Source organism: Coregonus clupeaformis, unplaced genomic scaffold, assembly GCF_020615455.1.
Source record: "Coregonus clupeaformis isolate EN_2021a unplaced genomic scaffold, ASM2061545v1 scaf0361, whole genome shotgun sequence".
Lineage (NCBI taxonomy): Eukaryota > Metazoa > Chordata > Actinopteri > Salmoniformes > Salmonidae > Coregonus > Coregonus clupeaformis.
In genome coordinates this window covers 223,666-251,444 of record NW_025533816.1, presented here as the reverse complement: position 1 = coordinate 251,444, position 27,779 = coordinate 223,666, and the positions used below count along the sequence as shown (strand labels likewise).

Here is a 27,779-nt window from a genome sequence, read left to right as displayed (position 1 = left end):
AGGCCACCGGGTTACAGGAGCCATTGGTGATTAGAGGGAGGGAAAGTGTAGAGGCACGGCGAGAGGTACTGAAGTGTGTTGCCAGTCCGGTCCGGCCCGTTCCTGATCCCCGTATAAGGCCAGTGGTGTGTGTTCCCAGTGCGGTCCGGCCTGTTCCTGTCCCTCGCACCAAGCCTGTGATGCGCGTCGCCAGCCCGGCCCGGCCGGTTCCTGCCCCTCGCACCAAGCCAATGGTGCGCGTCGTCAGCCCGGTCCGGCCTGTTCCTGCCCCTCGCACCAAGCCAATGGTGTGCGTCTCCAGCCCGATCCGGCCTGTTCCTGCCCCTCGCACCAAGCCAATGGTGCGCGTTATCAGCCCGGCCTGGCCCGTTCCTGCTCCCCGCACCAAGCCTATGGTGCGCGTCGCCAGCCCGGTCCGGCCTGTTCCTGCCCCTCGCACCAAGCCAATGGTGCGCGTCGCCAGCCCGGCCCGGCCTGTTCCTGCTCCCCGCACCAAGCCTGTGGGGCGCATCGTCAGTCCGGTCCGGCCTGTTCCTGCTCCCCGCACCAAGCCTGTGGTGCGTGTCGCCAGCCCGGTCCGGCCCGTTCCTGTTCCCCGCACCAAGTCTATGGTGCGCGTCGTCAGCCCGGCCTGGCCCGTTCCTGCTCCCCGCACCAAGCCAATGGTGCGCGTCGCCAGCCCGGTCCGGCCCGTTCCTGCTTCCCGCACCAAGTCTATGGTGCGCGTCGTCAGCCCGGTCCGGCCCGTCCCTGCTCCCCGCACCAAGCCTGTGGTGCGCGTCGTCAGTCCGGCACAGCCCGTGCCCGTTTCACCGGTGCCTGGTCAGGTACCGGTCAGCTGCTCCACACTGGAGCCTAAGCAATCCGCTCCACCGATGTCCAGTCCAGCTCCAGCCAGCGGGACCAGACCAGGGGCGCTGGTTGTTAGAGGGTGGTGGTCAAGCCCGGAGCCGGATCCGCCTCCGAGGAGGAATGCCCACCCGGCCCTCCCCTGTTCGGTTTATGTTTGGCGCGGTCGCAGTCCGCGCCTTTGGGGGGTACTGTCACGCCCTGGCTCTGGGGACTCTGTTATGTTGAGCCAGGGTGTGTAGAGTCTATGTTTTGTGTGTCTATGTTCAGGATCTAGTTGATGTGTTTCTATGTTGGCCGGGGTGGTTCTCAATCAGAGGCAACGTGAATCAGCTGTTGCTTGTTGTCTCTGATTGGGAACCATACTTAGGTAGTCGTTTGGCATTTGAGTGTTGTGGTATCTTGTTCCGTGTTGGTTTGTGTATTTGACCGTGGACTTCACGTATCGTTTTGTTGTTTTTGTTCGTGTGGTGAATATAAATAAAGTATGTTCGCATTCCACGCTGCGCCTTGGTCCGCTCCTTTCGACGATCATGACAGACAGAGAGTGCATTTAGTTGAGAAAAAAAGGGGGGTAAGAAATGTGTGTTATTGAAAATTGCATGTAATGCAGGTTGAGTAAACAAATGTGATATGACATGTTTAGTTACAGAGAAAAAGTAGTTTTCTTTTAAAGGAAGGAAGATGTGTTGTTATGTGTTAATAACATGAAGACTACGTTACCCAGCAGGCTATGCGAGAGGGGGACGTTGAAGTATGCCTTGCATGGCTAAACAAGGAGATTGCTAGCTAAAGTATCAGTTTATTAAAAGTAGTTCAACCTACGCCCCAGTTTGTCATTATTCAAAGGAACAAACATAACACTAACCACCTCTGCTAGGGCAAGTAAAATGGTCAGTGTGAGGTGTTCTCTCATTTGTGTCTGGAAGTAGCTAGCAAGCTAGCCAACTTTAGCCAGTTAGCTTGGGTGCTTGACTGCCATTGCGAGGTCAGAATGCTCAGATCAGCCCTACTCCTCCGCCAGAGTGAAAAGCTCTGAATTTACAAACAGACAATCTGACAAGGCTCTGAATTTATGAACGCCAAAAGCCCCTCAGAGCTCACTCTGGCACTTCAGAGTGAATTCATGAGCACTCTAGTAAACTGTCCACCTACTTCAGTGAATGTTTAACACATTTCTACCTGCAAAAAATTCACACATTTTTAGGGGTTCCATGGAAAATAATGCAGCCTCCAGTCTTCTTGGGTATGACGCTACAAGCTTGGCACACCTGTATTTGGGGAGTTTATCCCATTCTTCTCTGAAGATCCTCTCAAGCTCAGTCAGGTTGGATGGGGAGCGTTGCTGCACAGCTATTTTCAGGTCTCTCCAGAGATGTTCGATCAGGTTCAAGTCCGGGCATTGGCTGGGCCACTCAAGGACATTCAGAGACTTGTCCCGAAGCCATTCCTGCGTTGTCTTGGCTGTGTGCTTAGGGTCATTGTCCTGTTGGAAGGTGAACCTTCGCCCCAGTCTGAGGTCCTGAGCGCTCTTGAGCAGGTTTTCGTCAAGGATCTCTCCGTACTTTGCTCCATTAATCTTTGCCTCGATCCTGACTAGTCTCTCAGTCCCTGCCGCTGAAAAACATCCCCACAGCAAGATGCTGCCACCACCATGCTTCACCATAGGGATGGTGCCAGGATTCCTCCAAACGTGACGCTTGGCATTCAGGCAAAATAGTTCAATCTTGGTTTCATCAGACCAGAGAATCTTGTTTCTCATGGTCTGAGAGTCTTTAAGTGCCTTTTGGCAAACTCCAAGCGGGCTGTCATGTGCCTTTTACTGAGGAGTGGCTTCCATCTGGCCACTCTACCATAAAGGCCTGATCGATGGAGTGCTGCAGAGATGGTTGTCCTTCTGGAAGGTTCTCCCATCTCCACAGAGGTACTCTAGAGCTCTGTCAGAGTGACCATCAGGTTTTTGGTCACCTCCCTGACCAAGGCCCTTCTCCCCCGATTGCTCAGTTTGGCCGGGCGGCCAACTCTAGGAAGACACTTGGTGGTTCCAAACTGCTTCTATTTAAGAATGATGGAGGCCACTGTCTTCTTGGGGACCTTCAATGCTGCAGAAATGTTTTGGTACCCTTCCCCAGATTTGTGCCTCGACACAATCCTGTCTTGGAACTCTATGGACAATTCCTTCGACCTCATGGCTTGGTTTTTGTTCTGACATGCACTGTCAACTGTGGGAACTTATATAGACAGGTGTGTGCCTTTCCAAATCATGTCCAATCAATTGAATTGACCACAGGTGGACTCCAATCAAGTTGTAGAAACATCTCAAGGATGATCAATGGAAACAGGATGCACCTGAGCTCAATTTCGAGTCTCATAGCAAAGGGTCTGAATACTTATGTAAATAAGATATTTCTGTTTTTTAATACATTTGCAAAAACATCTAAACATCTGTTTTCGCTTTGTCATTGTGGGGTATTGTGTGTAGATTGCTGAGGATTTATTTATTTATTTAATCAATTTTAGAATAAGGCTGTAACGTAACAAAATGTGGAAAAAGTCAAGCGGTCTGAATACTTTCCGAAGGCACTGTATATGCATGCGGCATCCTCTGCTTTAAAACCTTTCGATTCAGTCTATCATTCAGCACTGCGTTTTATCACTGGGGACAATTTTCGTACACATCACTGCATTTTGTATAGTTCTGTTGTCTGGGAGTCTCTTGACTATATATTGATATTATTTATTGTATGTTCATGTTCACAGGGGGCTCCCTTGCAAATGAGACCCTGGTCTCAATGGTGACCCACCCTCCATAACTAAAAGTTACAAATCAATCAATAATAATAACAAAAATATTTAGTATTATTTAGCATTTCTGTTGAAAGTTTACACAAATACTGGTATGCTGAAAGCTATTGTGTAGGCTATATTTAAAGAAATACAAATATGTGTTATTGGGATTACTCAATAGAGTCTGCTAAATTTAAAATGGGTCTCTTGTGCTGCACAACAGGTTTAAGACAGAGTACTGGTGAGTCCTTACTCCACCCACTCCAACGCAATACATGGTATATGGGATACAGCCCCCCTCCAAAACTAACCATATGCTGCTGGCTTTTCACTCCGCCCCCTCTATAGCGCCCAATGCGACACAGCCCCCCCTCCAAAACGAACCATATTTGATTAGTAGAGTCCCTTCTGAGTATTTCCCACTTTAGCTGAGACAGATAGAAACCTTTTCTCTTTACAAGCCAATATGTATCCCATGTACGGTTGAAGTCGGATGTTTACATACACCTTAGCCAAATACATTTAAACTCAGTTTTTCACAATTCCTGACATTTAATCCTAGTAAAAATTCCCTGTCTTAGGTTATTTAGGATCACCACTTTATTTTAAGAATGTGAAATGTCAGAATAATAATAGAGAGAATGATTTATTTCAGCTTTTATTTCTTTCATCACATTCCCAGTGGGTCAGAAGTTTACATACACTAAATTAGTATTTGGTAGCATAGCCTTTAAATTCTTTAATTTGGGTCAAACGTTTCGGGTAGCCTTCCACAAGCTTCTCACAATAAGTTGGGTGAATTTTGGCCCATTCCTCCTGACAGAGCTGGTGTAACTGAGTCAGGTTTGTAGGCCTCCTTGCTCGCACGCACTTTTTCAGTTCTGCCCACAAATTTGTGGAGTGGTTGAAAAACGAGTTTTAATGACTCCAACCTAAGTGTATGTAAACTTCCGACTTCAACTGTACATAGTCGCTGGAAGTAGTTTGATGATGATGTTTTGGGTCTTTGCCCATAACTTTGCACCTTTTGATGTAAATGTTTGAGGACAGGGTTTTGTTCTTTCTGGATTCCATTAGAATGATAATAGCATAAAGGGACAGGGCAACAACCCTTACAATTTCAACTGTTGAACCCTGCAAGATACTGTTCTTAATTATACAACTACCTTTTTTGGCAAAGCTGAGATGCTGAAAACAATTTTTTGCCTGCGCTACAGACGTCTGTATTGGTTTGCTAATACAGGACTAGTAAAAAAATAAAAAGATTGGTATTACAAAAAAACGTTATTTGATTTTATAAATTACTCATAGCATTTTCTTGTTGTCACAATAGAGGTGGCCATTTATTAAAATGCTATATCTTTTGAATGAGTTAACCACATTGCAATGTTTTGAAAATGCGGGCTTTTATTTTGAACGTTTTCACATTAACATACAACTCTGACGTCATCGTTTGTGCTGCTGGCAGAATGCTAGCGGATTCTGTTTCTGTATTGATATCCATAAGAGCGCTGTGGCCGCATGCAATTACCCAAATCCCACGACCTAGACACAGGGTACCGACAACCCGAAGGGGACGATAGCCATGACCATGACGCCTATGTCACTGTCGAGTCTGTTAAAGAATAAGGATTCTCTGCAGAAGTTCATTTGCTACAATGCCTTCCACGCGCAGCACGACATACCACGGTACTTCGGAAACCGAACGCCGTGGAAGAAGGCTCGGTTATGGGAGCGAAATTTCAGTGCGGTGTCCCGCAGTAGGTTGGCAGAACAACCCTGTGCCAAAAACTATGCGAAGGAAGCTACTATGTGTACCACTTCTGTAAGTGGCCAGGACATGACAAACTGGTTGTGGTCTATTTACAACGAAACCAAAAAACAGACCGAAGGTAGGGCATGCGTTTGTTGAATACCATGTAAACAAGTCTCCAATCCATAAATGGTTGAGGATCAGTGGAGGCTGCTGAGGGGAGGACGGCTCACAATAATGGCTGGAACGGTGCGAATGGGATGGCATCAAACACAGAAACCATGTTTGATGTATTTGATACCATTCCACCTATCCCACTCCAGTTATTACCACGAGCCCGTCCTCCCCAATTAAGGAGCCACCAACCTCCTGTGATGAGGATGTTAAACAATAATGTCCAATCCCTAATTCCTTTTATTCCTTTGAAGAAGTTAGGTGTAACTTGTTACTCACTGTACCAGGGGTGGCATGTTAATAACAAGTACTTATTATTGTACCAGATATTGTACAAGGTTATTGTAGTTATTGTATCAAATACTTATTATTGTTCCAGTTGGGAGACACTGGACATCACCAGGTGGTGAGTGACCAGGACTCTCTGTGTCACACTGAATCGACATAAACTGTGATATTGGCATGATATTTTGCACAGTAAAAGCCTACTGCCCATCTTGTTGTCTCTGGAAGTGGACCCATCGTGTGTAACATATCATAGCAGGGGCCAGGGGTCCCCCTAGTGGCAGTTGTTCTACACTACACACATACGCCTTATAATGCAGACCTAAAATAAAAAATACATAACAAATAAATAAATAAATATCCTTTAGCTAGAAACCTATATGATATTGTTGACAAGCTTTTCGCTACAAGCATTTCACTACACCTGCAATGACATCTGCTAAATATGTGTAGGTGACCAATAAAACTTGATTTTGATTTTGAGGTAATTCAAAGGTCACGGATGCATCATTATTCATGTCACTAATCAGCAAGGGCACGGCGAGGCCTGTATTAATCTGCAGAGGGGCAATAGATTTGACCAACATTGACACCACATCAAGAGAGCACTCTCTTTTGTCCTTCTCCTTTAGCCCTGGTCCCTGTGATATCTAAGAACAGTGCGAACCCCAACAGCATCTTTGCCAACAACGAGATGAGTCTGGAGGACATCGAGATCTATGGGTTTGACTATGACTACACTCTGGCCTTCTACTCCAGACACCTCCACACCCTCATCTTTAACATCGCCAGGGACATCCTCATCCAGGAGCACAGGGTAATGTCTGTTCCTCTAGCCTGGTCCTAGGTCAGATCTGTAGCAGAGGGGTCTTTTAATGTGACAGAGATGAAGAGGCACAGCAGAGGAACAGTAGCCTGATCCCAGATCTGTTAGTGCTGACAACTCCTATGGTAATTGTCATACAGGCAATTCCACGATAACAGAATTACGCTCTGACTCAGATTGTTCACTTTAAAATGTATGCCAAACAAAAACCATTGATTTCAAAGTTTAACAAACTATACAACCTTATGCACAAGGACTAGGACTACTTTGAACAATTTGCACAGAACATTTCACTAAAATACATTTTACTGGAAGAACTGCAGATGCTAAATTTGGTAACAGAATTACGGTAAAATCTCCCTCAGTTTTTTATGCAACCACTTTTTCCAAAAACTCTCTTAACTATCTGCTCCGAATTAAGATTCAAAGATGTCTGCAGAAAGAATGGGGTGTCAGCTATGACATAACACCTTGAGGTTAAAAAAATGCCTTTTGGTTACTGAAATGTAGTTTAGGAAAGTTCAAATCAAGAAGGCTGGTCTGAATGCTTGTTTAACTTCATTCAGTAAGCATTCCTTCCAGTTCTCTGCTGCCAATGACTGGAACGAATTGCAAAAATCTCTGAAGCTGGAGACTCTTATCTCCCTCACTAACTTTAAGCATCAGTTGTCAGAGCACCTTACCGATCACTGCACCTGTACACAGCCCATCTGAAATTAGCCCACCCAACTACCTCAGCCCTATATTGTTATATATTTTGCTCTTTTGCACCCCAGTATCTCTATTTGCACATAATCTCTTGCACATCTATCATTCCAGTGTTAATACTAATTGTAATTATTTTGCACTATAGCCTATTTATTGCCTTACCTCCATAACTTGCTACATTTGCACACACTGTATATATATTTTCTGTTGTATTTTTTGACTTTATGTTTTTTTTTACCCCATATGTAACTCTGTGTTGTTGTTTTTATCACACTGCTTTGCTTTATCTTGGCCAGGTCGCAGTTGTAAATGAGAACTTGTTCTCAACTGGCTTACCTGGTTAAATAAAGGTGAAATAAAAATAAATAAATAAATAACATAATTCACTTTGTTTCCTGTTCTAGGGGCATTGTGGGAGAAAGAGTACAAATGTATCGTCATCATCATAGTGTCTTGTTTCTCCTCCTCTTTCCTGTTAGCCAAGTGAGGAATGTCATTCACCTATTGACCTTATAGCCTGTAAGCACGGCACAATAATGCACATTCCTCACGCTTGCTGTTCAACATATGGGCTCACTCTTGCAATTATCACCTTCCTCCCTCTCTACCAATGGGCGTACATCATGGGATGTATTTATATGTCAACTTACCCATGCTCTCTCACTTGCTGTTTTTCAGCATACGTTTTCAACAACCAGCCACCTCCCCACCACCACCAGCTATAATATCCTTAAGGCCCATCATTGGAACTACTTTACCCCAGCTGGGTTTTTCCATCCCTGCAGTACCGCATAGGGCTATCTCCCATCACATCATCTGGTTCCTAGGATACCGCATAGGGCTATCTCCCATCACATCATCTGGTTCCTAGGATACCGCATAGGGCTATCTCCCATCACATCATCTGGCTCCTAGGATACCGCATAGGGCTATCTCCCATCACATCATCTGGCTCCTAGGATACCGCATAGGGCTATCTCCCATCACATCATCTGGCTCCTAGGATCTTCCCTCCTGAGACGAGGCAATTCGACAGACTATTTAATAAAATGTCGTAATTTATTCCATCTTTGTTCATTCAGTTAAGCCTGTACTCGATTGAATTACAGTAGGTGAAGTGGATTTACATCCGGTAATGGAATTATGGTAACGGAATTACATGATGAGTCCCTGATCTGTACTATTCAGAAATGCATGATTATGGATTTGAATTTGAATATCATTCTCTTCATGGGGATGTATCCTGAGTAGGTACACAAAGGTAGAAATATGCAATATCCTTATTTTGCATATTTGAGTATTATTCTACACATTGGCTATTATTTTAATGAGCTCCGCCCCCAAACAAGACCACATTTGGTTGTTCCCGGACCAGACCAAATCTGAAACAATCATAGACGTCTATGTTTCATAAGTTTGGACATCACAGTAGAGTAGAGTACAGTCCTCTGTAGCTCAGCTGGTAGAGCACGGCGCTTGTAACGCCAAGGTAGTGGGTTCGATCCCCGGGACCACCCATACACAAAAATGTATGCACGCATGACTGTAAGTCGCTTTGGATAAAAGCGTCTGCTAAATGGCATATTATTATTATTATATCTCAGATATTTTATCTCCCTACGAGCCAGGATGCAGCCTGAGATCCTCTGGCAGGGCACTGTTGATCATTCCAGGGATTTTTCTGCCATTGTAATCCTTGGGCGAGCCGCCTAAGCGTTTTTTCAGGTCGCCTAAGTCCAAACAGTGTAAAACATTTTTTTTTGACATACAGTACCAGTCAAAAGTTTGGACACACCTACTCATTCCAGGGTTTTTCTTTATTTTTTACTATTTTCTACATTGTAGAATAACAGTGAAGACATCAAAACTATGAAATAACACATATGGAATCATGTAAGTAACCAAAATATATTTTATGTTTGAGATTCTTCAAAGTAGCCACCCTTTGCCTTGATGACAGCTTTGCACACTCTTGGCATTATTATTATTAGATTTGCAGACAATCTGGAATTTTCTTTACAGTAATACTTCTGTACTTTTCTTTACTGTTCTGTACTTTTCTCTAATCTCTACTGTGCTCTACTGTACTGTGCTGTCCAAACTTGTGAAACAGATTTCTATGATTGGCTCAGATTTTGTCCGGCCCGGGCTGGCTGACCAAATTTCAACTACTTTTCAACATCAATAGATGTCCGGTGCTCAGTGGGTGAGGATGCTTGTTACAGTAAATGGAAAGAGGGTAGGTGATAAGTCGGGAGAGGTGACGTTGACTGGAGAGCGAGCGGCAGAGAGAGGGAGGGGTTGTCCAGACTATTTTCAGTCTTGCTTTGACCACCAGATGACAGAAAGAGAAAAAAACCAGTTATGAGCTGAACGGAACAGTATGCCAGTGGAAGGGAGGACAGTAGCAGGAGACCCTATGAGCTGAACGTAACAGTCTGCCAGTGGAAGGGAGGACAGTAGCAGGAGACCCTATGAGCTGAACGTAACAGTCTGCCAGTGGAAGGGAGGACAGTAGCAGGAGACCCTATGAGCTGAACGTAACAGTCTGCCAGTGGAAGGGAGGACAGTAGCAGGAGACCCTATGAGCTGAACGTAACAGTCTGCCAGTGGAAGGGAGGACAGTAGCAGGAGACCCTATGAGCTGAACGTAACAGTCTGCCAGTGGAAGGGAGGACAGTAGCAGGAGACCCAGCTGTGGTTTGTGACTACTATGATTTCCCCATTTTAGCCAATTCAATTGCAGTAATAAGTTTTTTGTTTGTTGGTCATTCGGCTACCGATTTGGTAACAGGATTATGAGTTTTAATCACATAATAATTCATAAGCAAACTTGATATCAGTAAACACACTGTAGCTAATTAGTAGGTCTACCTTTTCTTGTTACTTCTGTGAACTTTCATTATCCTCCCTCATGAGGGAGAGAAATTAGAAAATATCTTAAAGATATGTGGGTTTTTGGCAACAGAATGTTTCTTAAACTTACAGAAGGCAAATCATAATCATTTCTCCAAAACAAAGTGTTGATATTAGTTGGCAGGGGTCTTTACTTCAACAGGATTGTGTTTTGATGTATTTCTAATACCTTTAAAGACTTTCTGGTAGATTTAGTCTAAGACCACTTTTCCATCTGTTTGACCAGAAATCAAAGCCTTAGCTTATTGGCTTATTGGTTGAAAATGTATATATGCCTTAATTTCTCAAAAATATAGACTCTTAGCTTTCATTTGACACCCAATTTGACATGCGCCTGTGAACTTCACATATTGATGCTCATGGGTCCTTTTAGATGGAAATGCCCATACCAAGTTTGTGTTTTATTGCCAATTCCTCACTGGGGGCAAGTTTGGCATTACAATGACCATAGGAAGTTGGCAAGACGGCACAAACAGCTCCTATGGTCATTGGCCTGCCAGTTTTCCATTGAATGCCACAATGAATGCTTTTGAAAATGATTTCACAAAGCCCATTTCACATGATATGCCTAAATACTTATTACCACTAGGCTAATAAATAAACTATTTTTCTTTTGATAATTTCTGTGGATGACTTCGTCAACCATTTTGAAAAGAAGGTTAACGACATCCGATCCTCGTTTGTTAAGTCAAATGACACCGCTGATCCTGCTCACACTGCCCTACCCTATGCTTTGACTTCTTTCTCCCCTCTCTCTCCAGATGAAATCTTGCGACTTGTGACGGCCGGCCGCCCAACAACCTACCCGCTTGACCCTATCCCCTCCTCTCTTCTCCAGACCATTTCCGGAGACCTTCTCCCTTACCTCACCTCGCTCATCAACTCATCCTAGACCACTGGACATGTCCCTTCCGTCTTCAAGAGAGCGAGAGTTGCACCCCTCCTCAAAAAACCTACACTCGATCCCTCCGATGTCAACAACTACAGACCAGTATCCCTTCTTTCTTTTCTCTCCAAAACTCTTGAGCGTGCTGTCTCTAGCCAACTCTCCTGCTATCTCTCTCAGAATGACCTTCTTGATCCAAACCAGTCAGGTTTCAAGACTGGTCATTCAACTGAGACTGCTCTTCTCTGTGTCGTAGCCGGCCGCGACCGGGAGACCCATGGGGCGGCGCACAATTGGCCCAGCGTCGTCCAGGGTAGGGGAGGGAATGGCCGGCAGGGATGTAGCTCAGTTGGTAGAGCATGGCGTTTGCAACGCCAGGGTTGTGGGTTCGTTTCCCACGGGGTGCCAGTATGGAAAAATAAAAAATAAAAAAATAATAATAATAATGTATGCACTCACTAACTGTAAGTCGCTCTGGATAAGAGCGTCTGCTAAATGACTAAAATGTAAAACATGTGTCACGGAGGCTCTCCGCACTGCTAAAGCTAACTCTCTCTCCTCTGCTCTTATCCTTCTAGACCTATCCGCTGCCTTTAAAACTGTGAACCATCAGATCCTCCTCTCCACCCTCTCATAGTTGCGTGGCGAGAATCTGTCTCCGCACCACATGCTCTCACCACTGGTGTCCCCCAGGGCTCAGTTCTAGGCCCTCTCCTATTCTCTCTATACACCAAGTCACTTGGCTCTGTCATATCCTCACATGGTCTCTCCTATCATTGCTACGCAGACAACACACAATTAATTTTCTCCTTTCCCCCTTCTGATAACCAGGTGGCGAATCGCATCTTTGCATGTCTTGCAGACATATCAGTGTGGATGTCGGATCACCACCTCAAGCTGAACCTCGGCAAGACGGAGCTGCTCTTCCTCCCTGGGAAGGACTGCCCGCTCCATGATCTCGCCATCACGGTTGTCAACTCCATTGTGTCCTCCTCCCAGAGTGCAAAGAGCCTTGGCATGACCCTGGACAACACCCTGTCGTTCTCTGCTAGCATCAAAGCGGTGACCCGATCCTGCAGGTTCATGCTCTACAACATTCGCAGAGTACGACCCTACCTTACACAGAAAGCGGCACAGGTCCTAATCCAGGCACTTGTCATCTCCCGTCTGGATTACTGCAACTCGCTGTTGGCTGGGCTCCCTGCCTGTGCCCTACAACTTATCCAGAACGCCGCAGCCCGTCTGGTGTTCGACCTTCCCAAGTTCTCTCATGTCACCCCGCTCCTCCGCACACTCCACTGGTTTCCAGTTGAGGCTCGCATCTACTACAAGACCATGGTGCTTGCCTACGGAGCTGTGAGGGGAACGGCACCTCCTTACCTTCAGGCTCTGATCAGACCCTACACCCAAACGAGGGCATTGCGTTCATTCACCTCTGGCCTGCTAGCTCCCCTACCTCTACAGAAGCACAGTTACCGCTCAGCCCAGTCAAAGCTATTTGCTGCTCTGGCACCCCAATGGTGGAACAAGCTCCCCCACGACGCCAGGACGGCGGAGTCACTGACCACCTTCCGGAGACACTTGAAACCCTACCTCTTTAAGGAATACCTGGAATAGTATAAAGTAATCCTTATACCCCCCTCCCCCACCCCCCATAAAAAAAAAAGAAGAAAATAAGTTGTTGTCCCACTGGCTATCATAAGGTGAATGCACCAATTTGTAAGTCGCTCTGGATAAGAGTGTCTGCTAAATGATGTAAATGTAATAATTTAATTAACCTATTTCATGTTATTTCAAGTTATCCCTTTGGAGCGCAATAGGTTAAAATTATATTGTTTTAGCATTGCAACATTTGATGTACAGTCACATTCACTGTGGTTGTCTGAAGCGTGCTATAGAGTTCACAGCTGGCAATGTCTAATCGCGATTGGTATTCCCATTAATTTGCAACAATGTCAATAAACATCATCACTATCTTTCCTTTGCGGTACCTCAAACTGTCGTGATTACCAGATGAGATAAACTATTATGAGTTGATTTGACACGGATCAGACAAACTGAGCCAGGAGTCATCTTAAAACCTACTCTGAGAGTTTTTTTAAAGTCCTAAAACATGTTTTAACATGATTCCTAGGACCTCTTCTGAGATGCTTAGTGGATACGGCCCCAGGTCTGATTGTGCAGTATAACCAAAACCTTTGGTCGTTGGCAGGCCAAACTAGCACTGGCATAAGACTGCACTCACTGCCACATGAAAGACCACTCTGCTCCAGATACATATGAATCAATCATATTAACGAAAGCTGCTATATTATGTAATTCTATTGGACTTGACGAAGCACAGACCATGTCTTTGTTTGTAACCTTGACAACCCCCCCCAATTTGATTCAACACTTGCCATATTTTTCCAAAGAGAGAGATATTATACTCATGCTGTCAGTGTCACCCTGTTAAAGTTGACAAATGATCTTCTAATAGTCGTGAGACAATCTTTGGACAAAAATGAGGATTGAGTTAAAGTAGTGTTTTTTATATTCAGCCTTTTCAAGATGTTCCTCTGTGAATTAGTATAACTGTACTTTCTGCAAAGCCTATGTTCAAAGAACGAAGATTGAATGAGCGTTTCAAAACTGTATCTTAAATTTAGACCTCCATCTTCAATAAATGATAAACATGGATCCTTGTTTTCTGTTCCTCTCCAAGCTTTAGTGATAACATCTCATTTTCTTCTGCCTTTAGTACCCTGAGGGCTTGCGAGAGTACGAGTACATCCCTAACTTTGTTGTCAGGGGACTGCACTATGATGTCCAAAAGGCTTTACTGATGAAGATCGATGCCTTTCACTACATACAGCTGGGAACAGTATACAGGTATGTGCAGTCTAGGGATTACTAGGAATACATTAATTAAAGGCCCAGTGCAGTCAAAAGCGTGATTTCCCTTTGTTTATATATATATATAAATCTCCACACTATGAGGTTGGAATAAAACTGAAATTGTGAAAATGATGATAATGCCCTTTTAGTATAAGAGCTGTTTGAACAGACCACCTGGAATTTCAGCCTGTTTTGGTGGGATGGAGTTTTGGCCTGCCTAGTTAGACCAATAAGAAAGAAATTGCCAATAACAGCTAGTTTTAACAGCTAGTTTTCCCCTCCCCATTCAGACCACTCCCAGACAGTCCTACAGTGAGGGGATAAAAGTATTTGGTCCCCTGCGGATTTTGTACGATTGCCCACTGACAAACACATGATCAGTCTATAATTTTAATTGTAGGTTTATTTGAACAGTGAGAGACAGAATAACAACAAAAAAATCCAGAAAAACGCATGTCAAAAATGTTATAAATTGATTTGCATTTTAATGAGGGAAATAAGTATTTGACCCCTCTGCAAAACATTACTTAGTACATGGTGGCAAAACCCTTGTTGGCAATCACAGAGGTCAGACGTTTCTTGTAGTTGGCCACCAGGTTTGCACACATCTCAGGAGGGATTTTGTCCCACTCCTCTTTGCAGATCTTCTCCAAGTCATTAAGGTTTCGAGCCTGACGTTTGGCAACTCGAACCTTCAGCTCCCTCCACATATTTTCTATGGGATTAAGGTCTGGAGACTGGCTAGGCCACTCCAGGACCTTAATGTGCTTCTTCTTGAGCCACTCCTTTGTTGCCTTGGCCGTGTGTTTTGGTTCATTGTCATGCTGGAACACCCATCCACGATCCATTTTCAATGCCCTGGCTGAGGGAAGGAGGTTCTCACCCAAGATTTGACGGTACATGGCCCCGTCCATCGTCCCTTTGATGCGGTGAAGTTGTCCTGTCCCCTTAGCAGAAAAACACCCCCAAAGCATATTGTTTCCACCTCCATGTTTGACAGTGGGGATGGTGTTCTTGGGGTCATAGGCAGCATTCCTCCTCCTCCAAACACGGCGAGTTGAGTTGATGCCAAAGAGCTCCATTTTGGTCTCATCTGACCACAACACTTTCACCCAGTTCTCCTCTGAATCATTCAGATGTTCATTGGCAAACTTCAGACGGGCCTGTATATGTGCTTTCTTGAGCAGGGGGACCTTGCGGGCGCTGCAGGATTTCAGTCCTTCACAGCGTAGTGTGTTACCAATTGTTTTCTTGGTGACTATGGTCCCAGCTGCCTTGAGATCATTGACAAGATCCTCCCGTGTAGTTCTGGGCTGATTCCTCACCGTTCTCATGATCATTGCAACTCCACAAGGATGAGATCTTGCATGGAGCCCCAGGCCGAGGGAGATTGACAGTTCTTTTGTGTTTCTTCCATTTGCGAATAATCGCACCAACTGTTGTCACTTTCTCACCAAGCTGCTTGGCGATGGTCTTGTAGCCCATTCCAGCCTTGTGTAGGTCTACAATCTTGTTCCTGACATCCTTGGAGAGCTCTTTGGTCTTGGCCATGGTGGAGAGTTTGGAATCTGATTGATTGATTGCTTCTGTGGACAGGTGTCTTTTATACAGGTAACAAGCTGAGATTAGGAGCACTCCCTTTAAGAGTGTGCTCCTAATCTCAGCTCGTGACCTGTATAAAAGACACCTGGGAGCGAGAAATGTTTCTGATTGAGAGGGGGTCAAATACTTATTTCCCTCATTCAAATGCAAATCAATTTATAAAATTTTTGAAATGCGTTTTCTTGTTGTTATTCTGTCTCTCACTGTTGAAATAAACCTACCATAAAAATTATAGACTGATCATTTCTTTGTCAGTGGGCAAACGTACAAAATCAGCAGGGGATCAAATACTTTTTTTTCCCTCACTGTAGCTAAATTCTTGCTTGAGAAATAGCTCTTTGCTAAGAAGCCATTTTTGTTTATTTTTGACCATTTTTAATTTAAAACAATCACAATAAGGTACTTAACTTTTAGCCAGAAATGATTTGATATTGAGATGAAAACGGCTGCATTGGACCTTTTAAGCTATGATCATGCTCTATCTGTGTAACTATACGGCCATGTTTATCTACACTACTGCTCAAAATTATTTTTTAAACCCATTTCTCCAGTTTTTATTGAAATTTAAGCAGTTTAAGTCCAGTGAATAACCCGAAACGGTACAAAGGTAAGCAGTAAACTGCCAGAGGTATAAAAAATAAAAAATAAAATAGTTTAGGTTACCAAAAAACGGAAATATAATGTACACTACCGTTCAAAAGTTTGGGGTCACTTAGCAATGTCCTTGTTTTCGAAAGAAAAGCAATTTTAGTGTCCATTAAAATAACATCAAATTCATCAGAAATACATTGTAGACATTGTTAATGTTGTAAATGGCTATTGTAGCTGGAAACGGCTGATTTTTTAATGGAATATCTACATAGGCGTACAGAGGCCCATTTATCATCAACCATCAGTCCTGTGTTCCAATGGCACGTTGTGTTTGCTAATCCAAGTGTGTAATTTTAAAAGGCTAATTGATCATTAGAAAACCCTTTTGCAATTATGTTAGCACAGCTGAAAACTGTTGTGCTGATTAAAGAAGCAATAAAACTGGCCTTCTTGAGACTAGTTGAGTATCTGGAGCATCAGCAATTGTGGGTTCGATTACAGGCTCAAAATGGCCAGAAACAAATAACTTTATTCTGAAACTCATCAGTCTATTCTTGTTCGGAGAAATTAAGGCTATTCTATGCGAGAAAATGCCAAGAAACTGAAGATCTCGTACAACGCTGTGTACTACTCCCTTCACAGAACAGCGCAAACTGGCTCTAACCAGAATAGAAAGAGGAGTGGGACAACTGAGCAAGAGGACAAATACATTAGAGGGTCTAGTTTGAGAAACAGACGCCTCACAGGTCCTCAACTGGCAACTTAATTAAATAGTACCCACAAAACACCAGTCTCAACGTCAACAGTAAAGAGGTGACTCCGGGATGCTGACCTTCTAGGTAGAGTTGCAAAGAAAAAGTCATATCTCAGACTGGCCAATAAAAAGAAAAGATTAAGATGGGCAGTCTGAGATATGACTTTTTCTTTGCAACTCTGCCTAGAAGGTCAGCATCCCGGAGTCGCCTCTTCACTGTTGACGTTGAGACTGGTGTTTTGCGGGTACTATTTAATGAAGCTGCCAGTTGAGGACCTGTGAGGCGTCATACCGCTCAGGAAGGAGATGCGTTCTGTCTCCTAGAGATTAACGTACTTTGGTGCGAAAAGAGCAAATCAATCCCAGAACAACAGCAAAGGACCTTGTGAAGATGCTGGAGGAAACAGGTACAAAAGTATCTATATCCACAGTAAAAAAAGTCCTATATCAACATAACCTGAAAGGCCGCTCAGCAAGGAAGAAGCCACTGCTCCGAAACCGCCATAGAAAAGCCAGATTATGGTTTGCAACTGCACATGGTGACAAAGAATGTACTTTTTGGAGAAATATCCTCGGGCTGATGAAACAAAAATAGAACTGCTTGCCCATTATGACCATCGTTATGTTTGGAGGAAAAAGGGGGATGCTTGCAAGCCGAAGAACACCATCCCAATCGTGAAGCACGGGGGTGGCAGCATCATGCTGTGGGGGTGCTTTGCTGCAGGAGGGACTGGTGCACTTCACAAAATAGATGGCATCATGAGGAAGGAAAATGTTGTGGATATATTGAAGCAACATCTCAAGACATCAGTCAGGAAGTTAAAGCTTGGTCGCAAATGGGTCTTCCAAATGGACAATGACCCCAAGCATACTTCCACAGTTGTGGCAAAATGGCTTAAGGACAACAAAGTCAAGGTATTGGAGTGGCCATCACAAAGCCCTGACCTCAATCCTATAGAAAATGTGTGGGCAGAACTGAAAAAGTGTGTGCGAGCAAGAAGGCCTACAAACCTGACTCAGTTACACCAGCTCTGTCAGGAGGAATGGGCCAAAATTCACCCAACTTATTGTGGGAAGCTTGTGGAAGGCTACACAAAACGTTTGAACCAAGTTATACAATTTAAAGGCAATGCTACCAAATACTAATTGAGTGTATGTAAACTTCTGACCCGCCCGGCCAAACTGAGCAATCGGGGGTAAAGGGCCTTGGTCAGGGAGGTGACCAAAAACCTGATGGTCACTCTGACAGAGCTCTAGAGTTCATCTGTGGAGATGGGAGAACCTTCCAGAAGGACAACCATCTCTGCAGCACTCCACCAATCAGGCCTTTATGGTAGAGTGGCCAGACGGAAGCCACTCCTCAGTAAAAGGCACATGACAGCCCACTTGTAATTTGCCAAAAGGCACCTAAAGACTCGCAGACCATAAGAAACAAGCTTATCTGTTCTGATGAAACCAAGATTGATTTCTTTGGCCTGAATGCCAAGCGTCACGTTTGGAGAAAACCTGGCACCATCCCTACGGTAAAGCATGGTGGTGACAGCATCAAGCTGTGGGGATGTTTTTCAGCAGCAGGGACTGGGAGACTAGTCAGGATCAAGGCAAAGATGAACAGAGCAATGTACAGAGCGATCCTTGATGAAAACCTGCTCCAAAGCGCTCAGGACCTCAGACTGGGGCGAAGGTTCACCTTCCAACAGGACAACGACCTTAAGCACACAGCCAAGACAACGCAGGAGTGGCTTCGGGACAAGTCTCTGAATGTCCTTGAGTGGCCCAGCCAGAGCCCGGACTTGAATCTGATCTAACATTTCTGGAGAGACCTGAAAATAGCTGTGCAGCGACGCTCCCCATCCAACCTGACAGAGCTTGAGAGGATCTTCAGAGAAGAATGGGATAAACTCCCCAAATACAGGTGTGCTAAGCTTGTAGCGTCATACCCAAGATGACTCATGGCTTCTTCAACTAAGTACTGAGTAAAGGGTCTGAATACTTATGTAAATGTGATATTTCTGTTTTTTATTTATTTTATAAATTAAACAAAATGTCTAAAAACCTGTTTTTGCTTTGTCATTACGGGGTATTGTGTGTAGATTGATGAGGAAAAATGCAATTTTAATCAATTTTAGAATAAGGCTGTAAAGTCACTAAATGTGGAAAAGGTCAAGGGGTCTGAACACTTTCCGAAGGCACTGTATATAACTATACAGTATATAACTATACAGTAGATAGTGTATGATAGTGAAATTCAGTTAATGTTAATCGTTACCAGTATTTCCTGGTTTAGGAAAAAAAGGTTGGTTCAGTGCAGCAGGACAAACGTGTGTTCTCTTGTCCCCTGTAGGGGTCTTCAACCGGTACCAGACAAGGAGGTGATTGCCATGTACGATGGCTGCCATGTCCCTCTGGAGAATATGAGTGACTTCTATGGCAAGGTAAGGCCCATATCATCTCCTCCACCCTTCCACAGTCACTATATACAGATCTGCTTCAGTCACCGTGATAAACTGACCCCATTACATTCAGCAGCAAGGCCACTGCATTGCCCAGTCACCCCCAGTCACCCCCAGTCACTCCAGTCGTGAACTGTTTTCACCCCTTCAGTCAGACACATGATACTGTAGTATTACGTTTCTACCCTGTGGAAACTCAGAACACAGAACCAAATCTCACATGCACTAGATAGCTAGCTACTCAATCTACTTCTGGGTGCAGAGGTGGCAAATAGACATGGTCTCATGTTAACTTCAGTTATGGCTGACATGCATATTGCGTAACCTAGTAACACCTCACTTTACTCATTTATTATCCTATCTGATCATTCATATCTCTCTCCTCCAGAGTTCCCATGGCCACACTATGAAACAGTTCATGGACATCTTCTCCCTCCCAGAGATGAACCTCCTGTGCTCAGTTAATGACTACTTCTTGAAGCACAATATCGACTACGAGCCTGTCCACCTCTACAAAGACGTCAAGGTAACGAGACCAGAACAGTGATTTTTGCAAAGACACCTGGGTTGTGTTCATTAGGCACAAAATGGAAGAAAACAGTCAGAAAGAGATTAACTGGTACTATCTGAAACAACATTTTAAAACAGTTTGCTACGGTGTGCCCTAATGAACACAACCTCTCTCAGGAACCATAGGCCAGACCAGAAGGCCAGAATCATAATGCTCCTCTCCATGACAAAGTGGATTCCAGGAATGTGGGAGTTAAATGTATTAATAATGATGCCTTGTTGTGACCGTTGGTTGTGATGCTGTAGTTATTTTAGTGTGCTTCGTGACAGAGGAGAGGCTTCATTTAGGCTTTTGAAAATGGCAGTCTAGTTTTAGAGGAGGCAGCCACACCATCTGTGTCTCTGTCTGGTCTCTGGTGGCTCTGCCTGCGTCTTCAGAAGGAGATATTTTAGTGAAATCTGAGCTGTGTTGTCTTTGTTCCTTTGATGGGCTTGTCAGGGAGGACTGGTACCTGCTTAGTTTCATTCTGCAGTGTCTTTGACAGATCAGTGTCATCATAATGAAAACCTGGCTTCATACTCACTCACTCACTCACTCACTCACTTCACAATATATCCACTAGATTAGACACCTTCTCAAGTTTCAATTGATCACAGGGAATGTGAAGGACACCCCTACTCCCCCATGCCTTCCCATGCCCTCATCTCCCCCCTCCTCTCCCTTTCCCCTCCTCTCCTCCCTCTCCTTCCCTCCTCTCCCCCCTCCTCTCCTCTCCTCTCCTCTCCCTCCTCTCCCCCTCCACTCCTCTCCTCTCCCCTCACCTCTCCCTCTTCTCCTCTCCCCCTTCCCTCCTTTCCCCCTCCATTCCTCTCCTCTCCTCTCCTCTCCTCTCCTCTCCTCTCCTCTCCTCTCCTCTCCTCTCCTCTCCTCTCCTCTCCTCTCCTCTCCTCTCCTCTCCTCTCCTCTCCTCTCCTCTCCTCTCCTCTCCCTCTCCTCTCCTCTCCTCTCCTATCCTTTCCCCCCTCCCCCTCCCCTCTTCTCCCCCCTTCCCTTCCCCTCCTCTCCCCCTTCCCCTTCCCCTCCCCTCCTCTTCCCCCTTCCCCTCCCCTCCTCTCCCCTCCTCTCCTCTCCCCCCTCCTCTCCTCTCCTCCCTCTCCTTCCTTCCTCTCCCTTTCCCCTCCTCTCCTCCCTCTCCTTCCCTCCTCTCCCCCCTCCTCTCCTCTCCTCTCCTCTCCCCCTCCTCTCCTCTCCCCCTTCCTCTTCTCTCCTCTCCTCTCCCCCCTTCCCTTCCCTCCTCTCCCCTCTCCCCTCTCCCCCTCCCCTCCCCTCCCCCTTCAAGATGCAATAGGCTTTCATTTGTATTTAGTAAAGCACACCAGTCACATTGTGTGGGGCAATAACCTCAAATCGTATTCTTGTTCTTGTCTTTGTAACTTTTTTGTGTCTTTGTCTTTAGTTTTGTCGATTTTCCAAGGTAACACAATTCAAACTGAGGGGTTGTGTTAGTGCACTTTGTTAGTACACTGTGTTAGTGCACTGTGTTAGTGCACTGTGTTAATACACTGTGTTAGTACACTGTGTTAGTGCACTGTGTTAGTACACTGTGTTAGTGCACTGTGTTAGTGCACTGTGTTAGTGCACTTTCTTAGAACACTTTGTCCACTATGTACTTCTACAAAGTTTTCCAAATATTTTCCATATGGAGGAACATTAATTGTATGTATCGTTCTGTATTCTTCATTCTCCCATATGGAACGCCGTTTGTAACATTCTATAATTTCAAAAGAAAATATGAATTTCCTGCCACAAATTGCAGCCATTGTAACGTCTCCTCCTCTCTCTCTGTTAACAGGCAGCTATAGGAGATGTCCATGTCAAGGGTATTATGTACCGGGCTGTGGAGGCAGATATCGGTAAGGACAACAATGATCTCTGTGTGTGTTCTCTGATAGACTGTGTATTACTGTATTACTATGCCACTGTGTGATAATGGGGGAAGGGAGTGTGTGCTCTCTGAGTCTTACAACCCAGTGTCTAATGTAACATGTAGTATCTTTAGAAATAATCTCAGGGGTTTGTGCGACTGTGTATGAACATCTGAGAGTTGGATGATAAGAGTACTACATCAAGGTCATTGCCATTGTTGTGTCTCATATCTTCAAACAGATTACTATGAAATATTATTATCCTACTTCCTAGAAGTAATGTTTTTCTGTGCACAATAGCAATTGTCTGGCGGTGGAGCTATGTTTAGACTGTATTATCACTCCTCCCTCCTCCCTCTGCAACTTCCTTTTCCTTTCTTTTGCCCCCCCCTCTCTCTCCCCCCTTTCTCTCTCTCTCTCCTCTCTCCTCTCTCTCTCTCTCCCCCCTTTCTCTCTCTCTCTCCTCTCCTCTCTCTCTCTCTCTCCTCTCCTCTCTCTCTCTCTCTCCCCTTTCTCTCTCCCCTCTCGCTCTCTCTCTCTCTTTCTCTCTCTCTCTTACTCCCCCCCACCCTCTCGCATTCCCCCCCCCCTCTCTGTAGAGAACTATATTTCCTATGGAGAACAGACTCATGCTGTGTTGAAGAAGCTCTATGAGGATGGCAAGAAGATGTTCCTCATCACTAACAGCCCATTTGACTTTGTGTGAGTGTCTCTAACATATCTCTGCATGTGAGTGTCTCTGACAAATCTCTGTGTGTGAGTGTCTCTGACATATCTCTGTGTGTGAGTGTCTCTGACAAATCTCTGTGTGTGAGTGTCTCTGACATATCTCTGTGTGTGAGTGTCTCTGACATATCTCTGCATGTGAGTGTCTCTGACAAATCTCTGTGTGTGAGTGTCTCTGACATACAGTATCTCTGCGTGTGAGTGTCTCAGGCATATCTCTGTGCTGACAGTTCACCACAAAACTTTATACAATTCTAAACTGTGTACTGTTAATATATGAATATATACTATGTTGCTGGAGAGGGTTTTCACAGCCCTATGGTTACATCGTTACACTAGCTTTATTTATCAATTCTGACAATGATAGCAGCATGTCAAATTACTTTGATTAAAAATTGAAAACGGTTGAAAGTACCCAGATGATGAGTTTGCAGACACTGTTGATCTAGGCCTCTCTACGGCAGAGTGTCATGTGTGTGCTACTTTGTTCTATATTGTGTGACTGATTGTAAGGTGTGATAAATGACTCGAATATTCCCAGGGATCGGGGAATGAACTACATTGTGGGGAAGGACTGGAGAGATCTGTTTGACATTGTCATCGCACAGGCCGACAAACCTGGCTTCTTCAACGACAGGAGAAAGTAAGCGTCTCAATTCACTCCCCACCCACCCCTTCCGTTTGTCCTGCACTCTTCAATGTGGAATGTGGAAGCAGTGTGGTGGAAGCTTCACCACTACACCACTTGTACCCATCCATTATTTGCCATGTCCAGTTGACCTCCACTGTATGTATTCTGACATTTGTCTTCCTCTGTCCGTCGTAGGCCCTTCAGACGAGTGACTGATAAAGGAGTGCTGCATTGGGACAGGATTCACAAGCTGGAGAAGGGGAACATCTACAAACAGGTACTGGACAACGGAATATGTTCTAGAGAAGTCTTTCTCAACCAGGGGTACTAGGACACCTGGTGTACGTGGCCTATTCACGGGGGGGGTTCTTTAGAAGACTCATGAGACTATAGGCTTACTAGTAAAAGAGGGTCCTCAGAACGGAGCATAATGGATTTGGTGATACAGTAACCGAAAAAGGTTGAGAACTACTGTTCTAGAGTTAAAGCTCTGTCATACAGACCAGGGAATTACTGACTGTTTCTTTGTTTTGCAGGGAAACCTCTATGAGTTCCTGAGACTGACTGGCTGGAGGGGGTCCAAGGTGTTGTATTTTGGAGATCACATCTACAGTGACCTGGCTGTAAGTCCAATTTCAAACCATTCATTTACACTGCATAGGTTAATATTTAAAATGATCATGTAGAATGTTCACACCATCATAGAAATTACACGGTCTGATGTCATGATATAGGTCTAAGTTAAGTAGCGTTTAAATCAATAAAAATCAGCCCGTGATTGAAGTGGCTGGCCTGTTTCCGAATCAGAGGTATTTGAGTTGTTCTGTGGTTTATCGACTCCTTAGGTTTAGGTTTGAGGAAAAAACGCTCTATAAATCCTATGTATTATTTTGAACTCTAGGACCTGACCCTGAAGCATGGCTGGAGGACCGGAGCCATCATCCCCGAGCTGAGGAAAGAGATCAAGATCATGAACACTGAGGAGTGTGTCCATCTGATGACCTGGCTACAGGGCCTGACTTGGCTGATAGAACACATGCAGGTAGGTGGAGGGGTGTGTGTGTGTGCTTGCTTGCTTGCGTGTGCGCTTCTGTCTGTCTCTGTCTGTCCGTCTGGTAGCTCTACGCCTACAGCTGTGAACCTAAAGAGCATCTTCTCTGCAGCATACATTCTCTGCTCTCTCCCTTCCAGGTCCACAGAGATCCAGCTTCTCAAGCTGTCGTTCAGGAGTGGATCAAAGAGAGAGAAACCTTGAGGTACCAGGGGGATTGGGGAAGAGCCCACGAAAGAACCTCAAGATAATCATTATCTCATTTATGATGCGTCCTCTTATTTGCCTAAAGCCTAGAAGAGTTGTTATATGCTATATAGATATGTTGGCAACACTTTCTTTTGAAGGGCACCTATAGTACATAATGACTTTGTAACACATTCATAACCAACACTCATAAGCAGATCGAAGAGGTTGAGAGTAGAAGAAGTTCAGGAGCAATAAAAAAATATATATATATATATATATATAATAGAATTATTGTAAAATTAACTCTGTCCATAAGGTGTAGATAGTATAGACCGGAAGTAGAGTCCTGGGCATTGTTGTTCACTAATTTACTCCAAGTAGGGAAAGGATGGTGGGGTTGAAAAGTAATAAAGGGGAGTATATATATAAAAAAATAAAATAAAATAAAAAAACTTGGGGGATTGGAAGTGATGCAGACAATTACATTGATAGAAGATACAATCTATCTGCAATATTAAGCTGATCCATTCCCCCCCCCAAAAAAAAAAAAAATATATATATATATAAAAAAATAAAAAAAAATACTAAAATGAGTAAAAAGGAGGAAAAAAAACAGTATAAAAAAAAAAAAAAAATCATAAGCAGTATATAATCAATTCCTATAGGAAGGTTTTATGTCTGGGTAATTAATGTTTTCTGAGGTCCTTATGTAGCTTCTCTTCAAATAAAGTCTTACCCATATTTCCCTATAGGTGGCTATACCCATTAAATGTTTGGGAGCATAATTAGAGTGTACAACTTTCTTTCTTTTTACAGATATTTCCCTTGACGTGCATTTTTCGCTTACTAACACTATTGTACATCTTTCGTCATACAACAGATCGCAGACAAAGGACATCTTCAACGGCCAGTTTGGGAGTCTCTTCCGAACGTACCACAACCCCACCTACTTCTCCCGCCGCCTGTCTCGTTTCGCAGACATCTACATGGCGTCTCTCAGCTGTCTGCTCAACTACGACTTCCATCACACCTTCTTCCCCCGTCGTACGCCCCTGCAACACGAGTCACCCTTCTGGCCCGAGCAGACCAGCGCCGGGGCCCTGAAGATGCCCTTCATACCCCACAGAACCACAACTGAAGAGTAGAAAGGGGAGGGGGGGAAGGGTTTCAGTGTGACACCCCGTCCGGGCTTGACTCAGACTGGAGAGGATAGGGGGGGGGGAAAGTTTCATTGTGACACTCCGTCAAAGACCTTATCTGAGGAGAGAGGGGAGGGGGGGGGAAAAGTTTCATTGTGACACTCTGTCTTGACCTGCTCTGGACACAGAGCTCTCAAATACCCGTTTCATTCTATCATGGCGACCTGAACTATACTGTCATTCCCAGCGCAGTTCCATGAACTATAGCAGACAAAGCCAGCTGAGTAGTCCTTAAGGGGTAGAAGACGGCAGACAGGACTCTGCTGACTTGGACTTACTGTCTCTGTTTTCCGCTGACTCCATCTCATGTTGACCTTACGCTGTCAGTAACTTCAATACTGATCTGCTCCGCTTTATAATCTCACTATTGTATGTGTAGGTTGAATTTCTAACAGTAAGTAGAGAACACTTTAAATATTTCTGCCATGTTTCTGTTTTAGGTTGAAAACTAGCGGTACAGTTGCTTAGTACGCTATACCAGTAACACTACACAATAAGTTTGCTTGAATGTTCTTGACACACATACAGTATGTACCCAAACAGAGATTTACTCAGATCTGCAGAACTTTCATCCAAACAATATACATGACCCTAAGCATGATGGGATGTTAATTGCTTAATTAACTCATGAACCATACCTGTGTGGAAGCACCTAATTTCAATATACTTTGTATCCCTCATTTACTCAAGTGTTTCAATGATTTTGGAAGTTACCTGTTTATGTGTAAATAAAGGAACAGTTGGTTATAAGGGACTTTAACTAATGGTGGCCTTTGAACCAATAAGAACAGAGAAAGACAAGATATAAACTAATGTGGAGTTGAATAGCTTGAAAATATGATTTGACATTTTCAGTACACACTCTGAAATGCCTTAAGCTTTTGCACACTATAATTGCACTGTAGATACACTACCAGTCAAAAGTTTGGACACACCTACTCATTCAAGGGTTTTTCTTTATTTTTTACAATTTTTTACATTGTAGAATAATAGTGAAGACATCAAAACTATGAAATAACACATATGGAATCAGTAACCAAAAAAGTGTTAAACAAATCAAAATATATTTTATATTCTTCAAATAGCCACCCTTTGCCTTGATGACAGCTTTGCACACTCTTGGCATTCTCTCAACCAGCTTCATGAGGGAGTCACCTGGAATGCATTTCAATTAACAGGTGTGCTTTCTTAAAAGTTAATGTGTGGAATTTCTTTCCTTCTTAATGCGTTTGAGCCAATCAGTTGTGTTGTGACAAGGTAGGGGGGGTGTACAGAAGATAGCCCTATTTGGTAAAAGACCAAGTCCATATTATGGCAAGAACAGCTCAAATAAGCAATGAGAAACAACAGTCCATCATTACTTTAAGACAAGGTCAGTCAATACGGAAAACTTCAAGAACTTTGAAAGTTTCTTTGTGCTGTCGCAAAAACCATCAAGCACTATGATGAAACTGGATCTCATGAGGACCGCCACAGGAATGGAAGACCCAGAGTTACCTCTACTGCAGAGGATAAGTTCATTAGAGTTACCAGCCTCAGAAATTGCAGCCCAAATAAATGCTTCACAGAGTTCAAGTCACAGACACATCTCAACATCAACTGTTCAGAGGGGACTGTGTAAATCAGGCTTTCATGGTCGAATTGCTGTTCAGAAACCACTACTAAAGGACACCAATAAGAAGAGACCTGCTTGGGCCAAGAAACACGAGCAATGGACATTAGTCTGGAGTCCTTTGGTCTGGAGTCCAAATTTGAGATTTTTGGTTTAAACCGCTGTGTCTTTGTGAGACGCGGTGTGGGTGAACGGATTATCTCCGCATGTGTAGTTCCCACCATAAAGCATGAAGGCGGAGGTGTTATGGTGTGGGGGTGCTTTGCTGGTGACACTGTCAGTGATTTATTTAGAATTCAAGGCACACTTAACCAGCATGTCTACCACAGCATTCTGCAGCAATACGCCATCCCATCTGGTTTGGGCTTAGTGAGACTATCATTTGTTTTTCAACAGGACAATGACCCAACACACCTCCAGGCTGTGTAAGGGCTATTTTACCAAGAAGGAGAGTGATGGAGTGCTGCATCAGAT

General features: G+C 44.2%; 1 protein-coding gene across 1 annotated transcript; it reads left to right on the top strand.

The window, feature by feature from the left end:
• The first annotated feature begins 5,119 nt into the window (after positions 1–5,119).
• On the top strand, positions 5,120–26,443 carry LOC121531560 (5'-nucleotidase domain-containing protein 3). Its single transcript, XM_041836819.2, has 13 exons — positions 5,120–5,528; positions 6,481–6,665; positions 13,925–14,055; positions 19,353–19,443; positions 19,850–19,987; positions 21,825–21,885; positions 22,497–22,599; positions 23,165–23,266; positions 23,450–23,531; positions 23,791–23,877; positions 24,156–24,296; positions 24,446–24,510; positions 25,375–26,443. Exons 1-13 carry the CDS (start codon positions 5,222–5,224, stop codon positions 25,637–25,639), a joined length of 1,758 nt encoding a protein of 585 aa, XP_041692753.2. The 5' UTR covers positions 5,120–5,221; the 3' UTR covers positions 25,640–26,443.
• Positions 26,444–27,779: the final 1,336 nt, after the last annotated feature.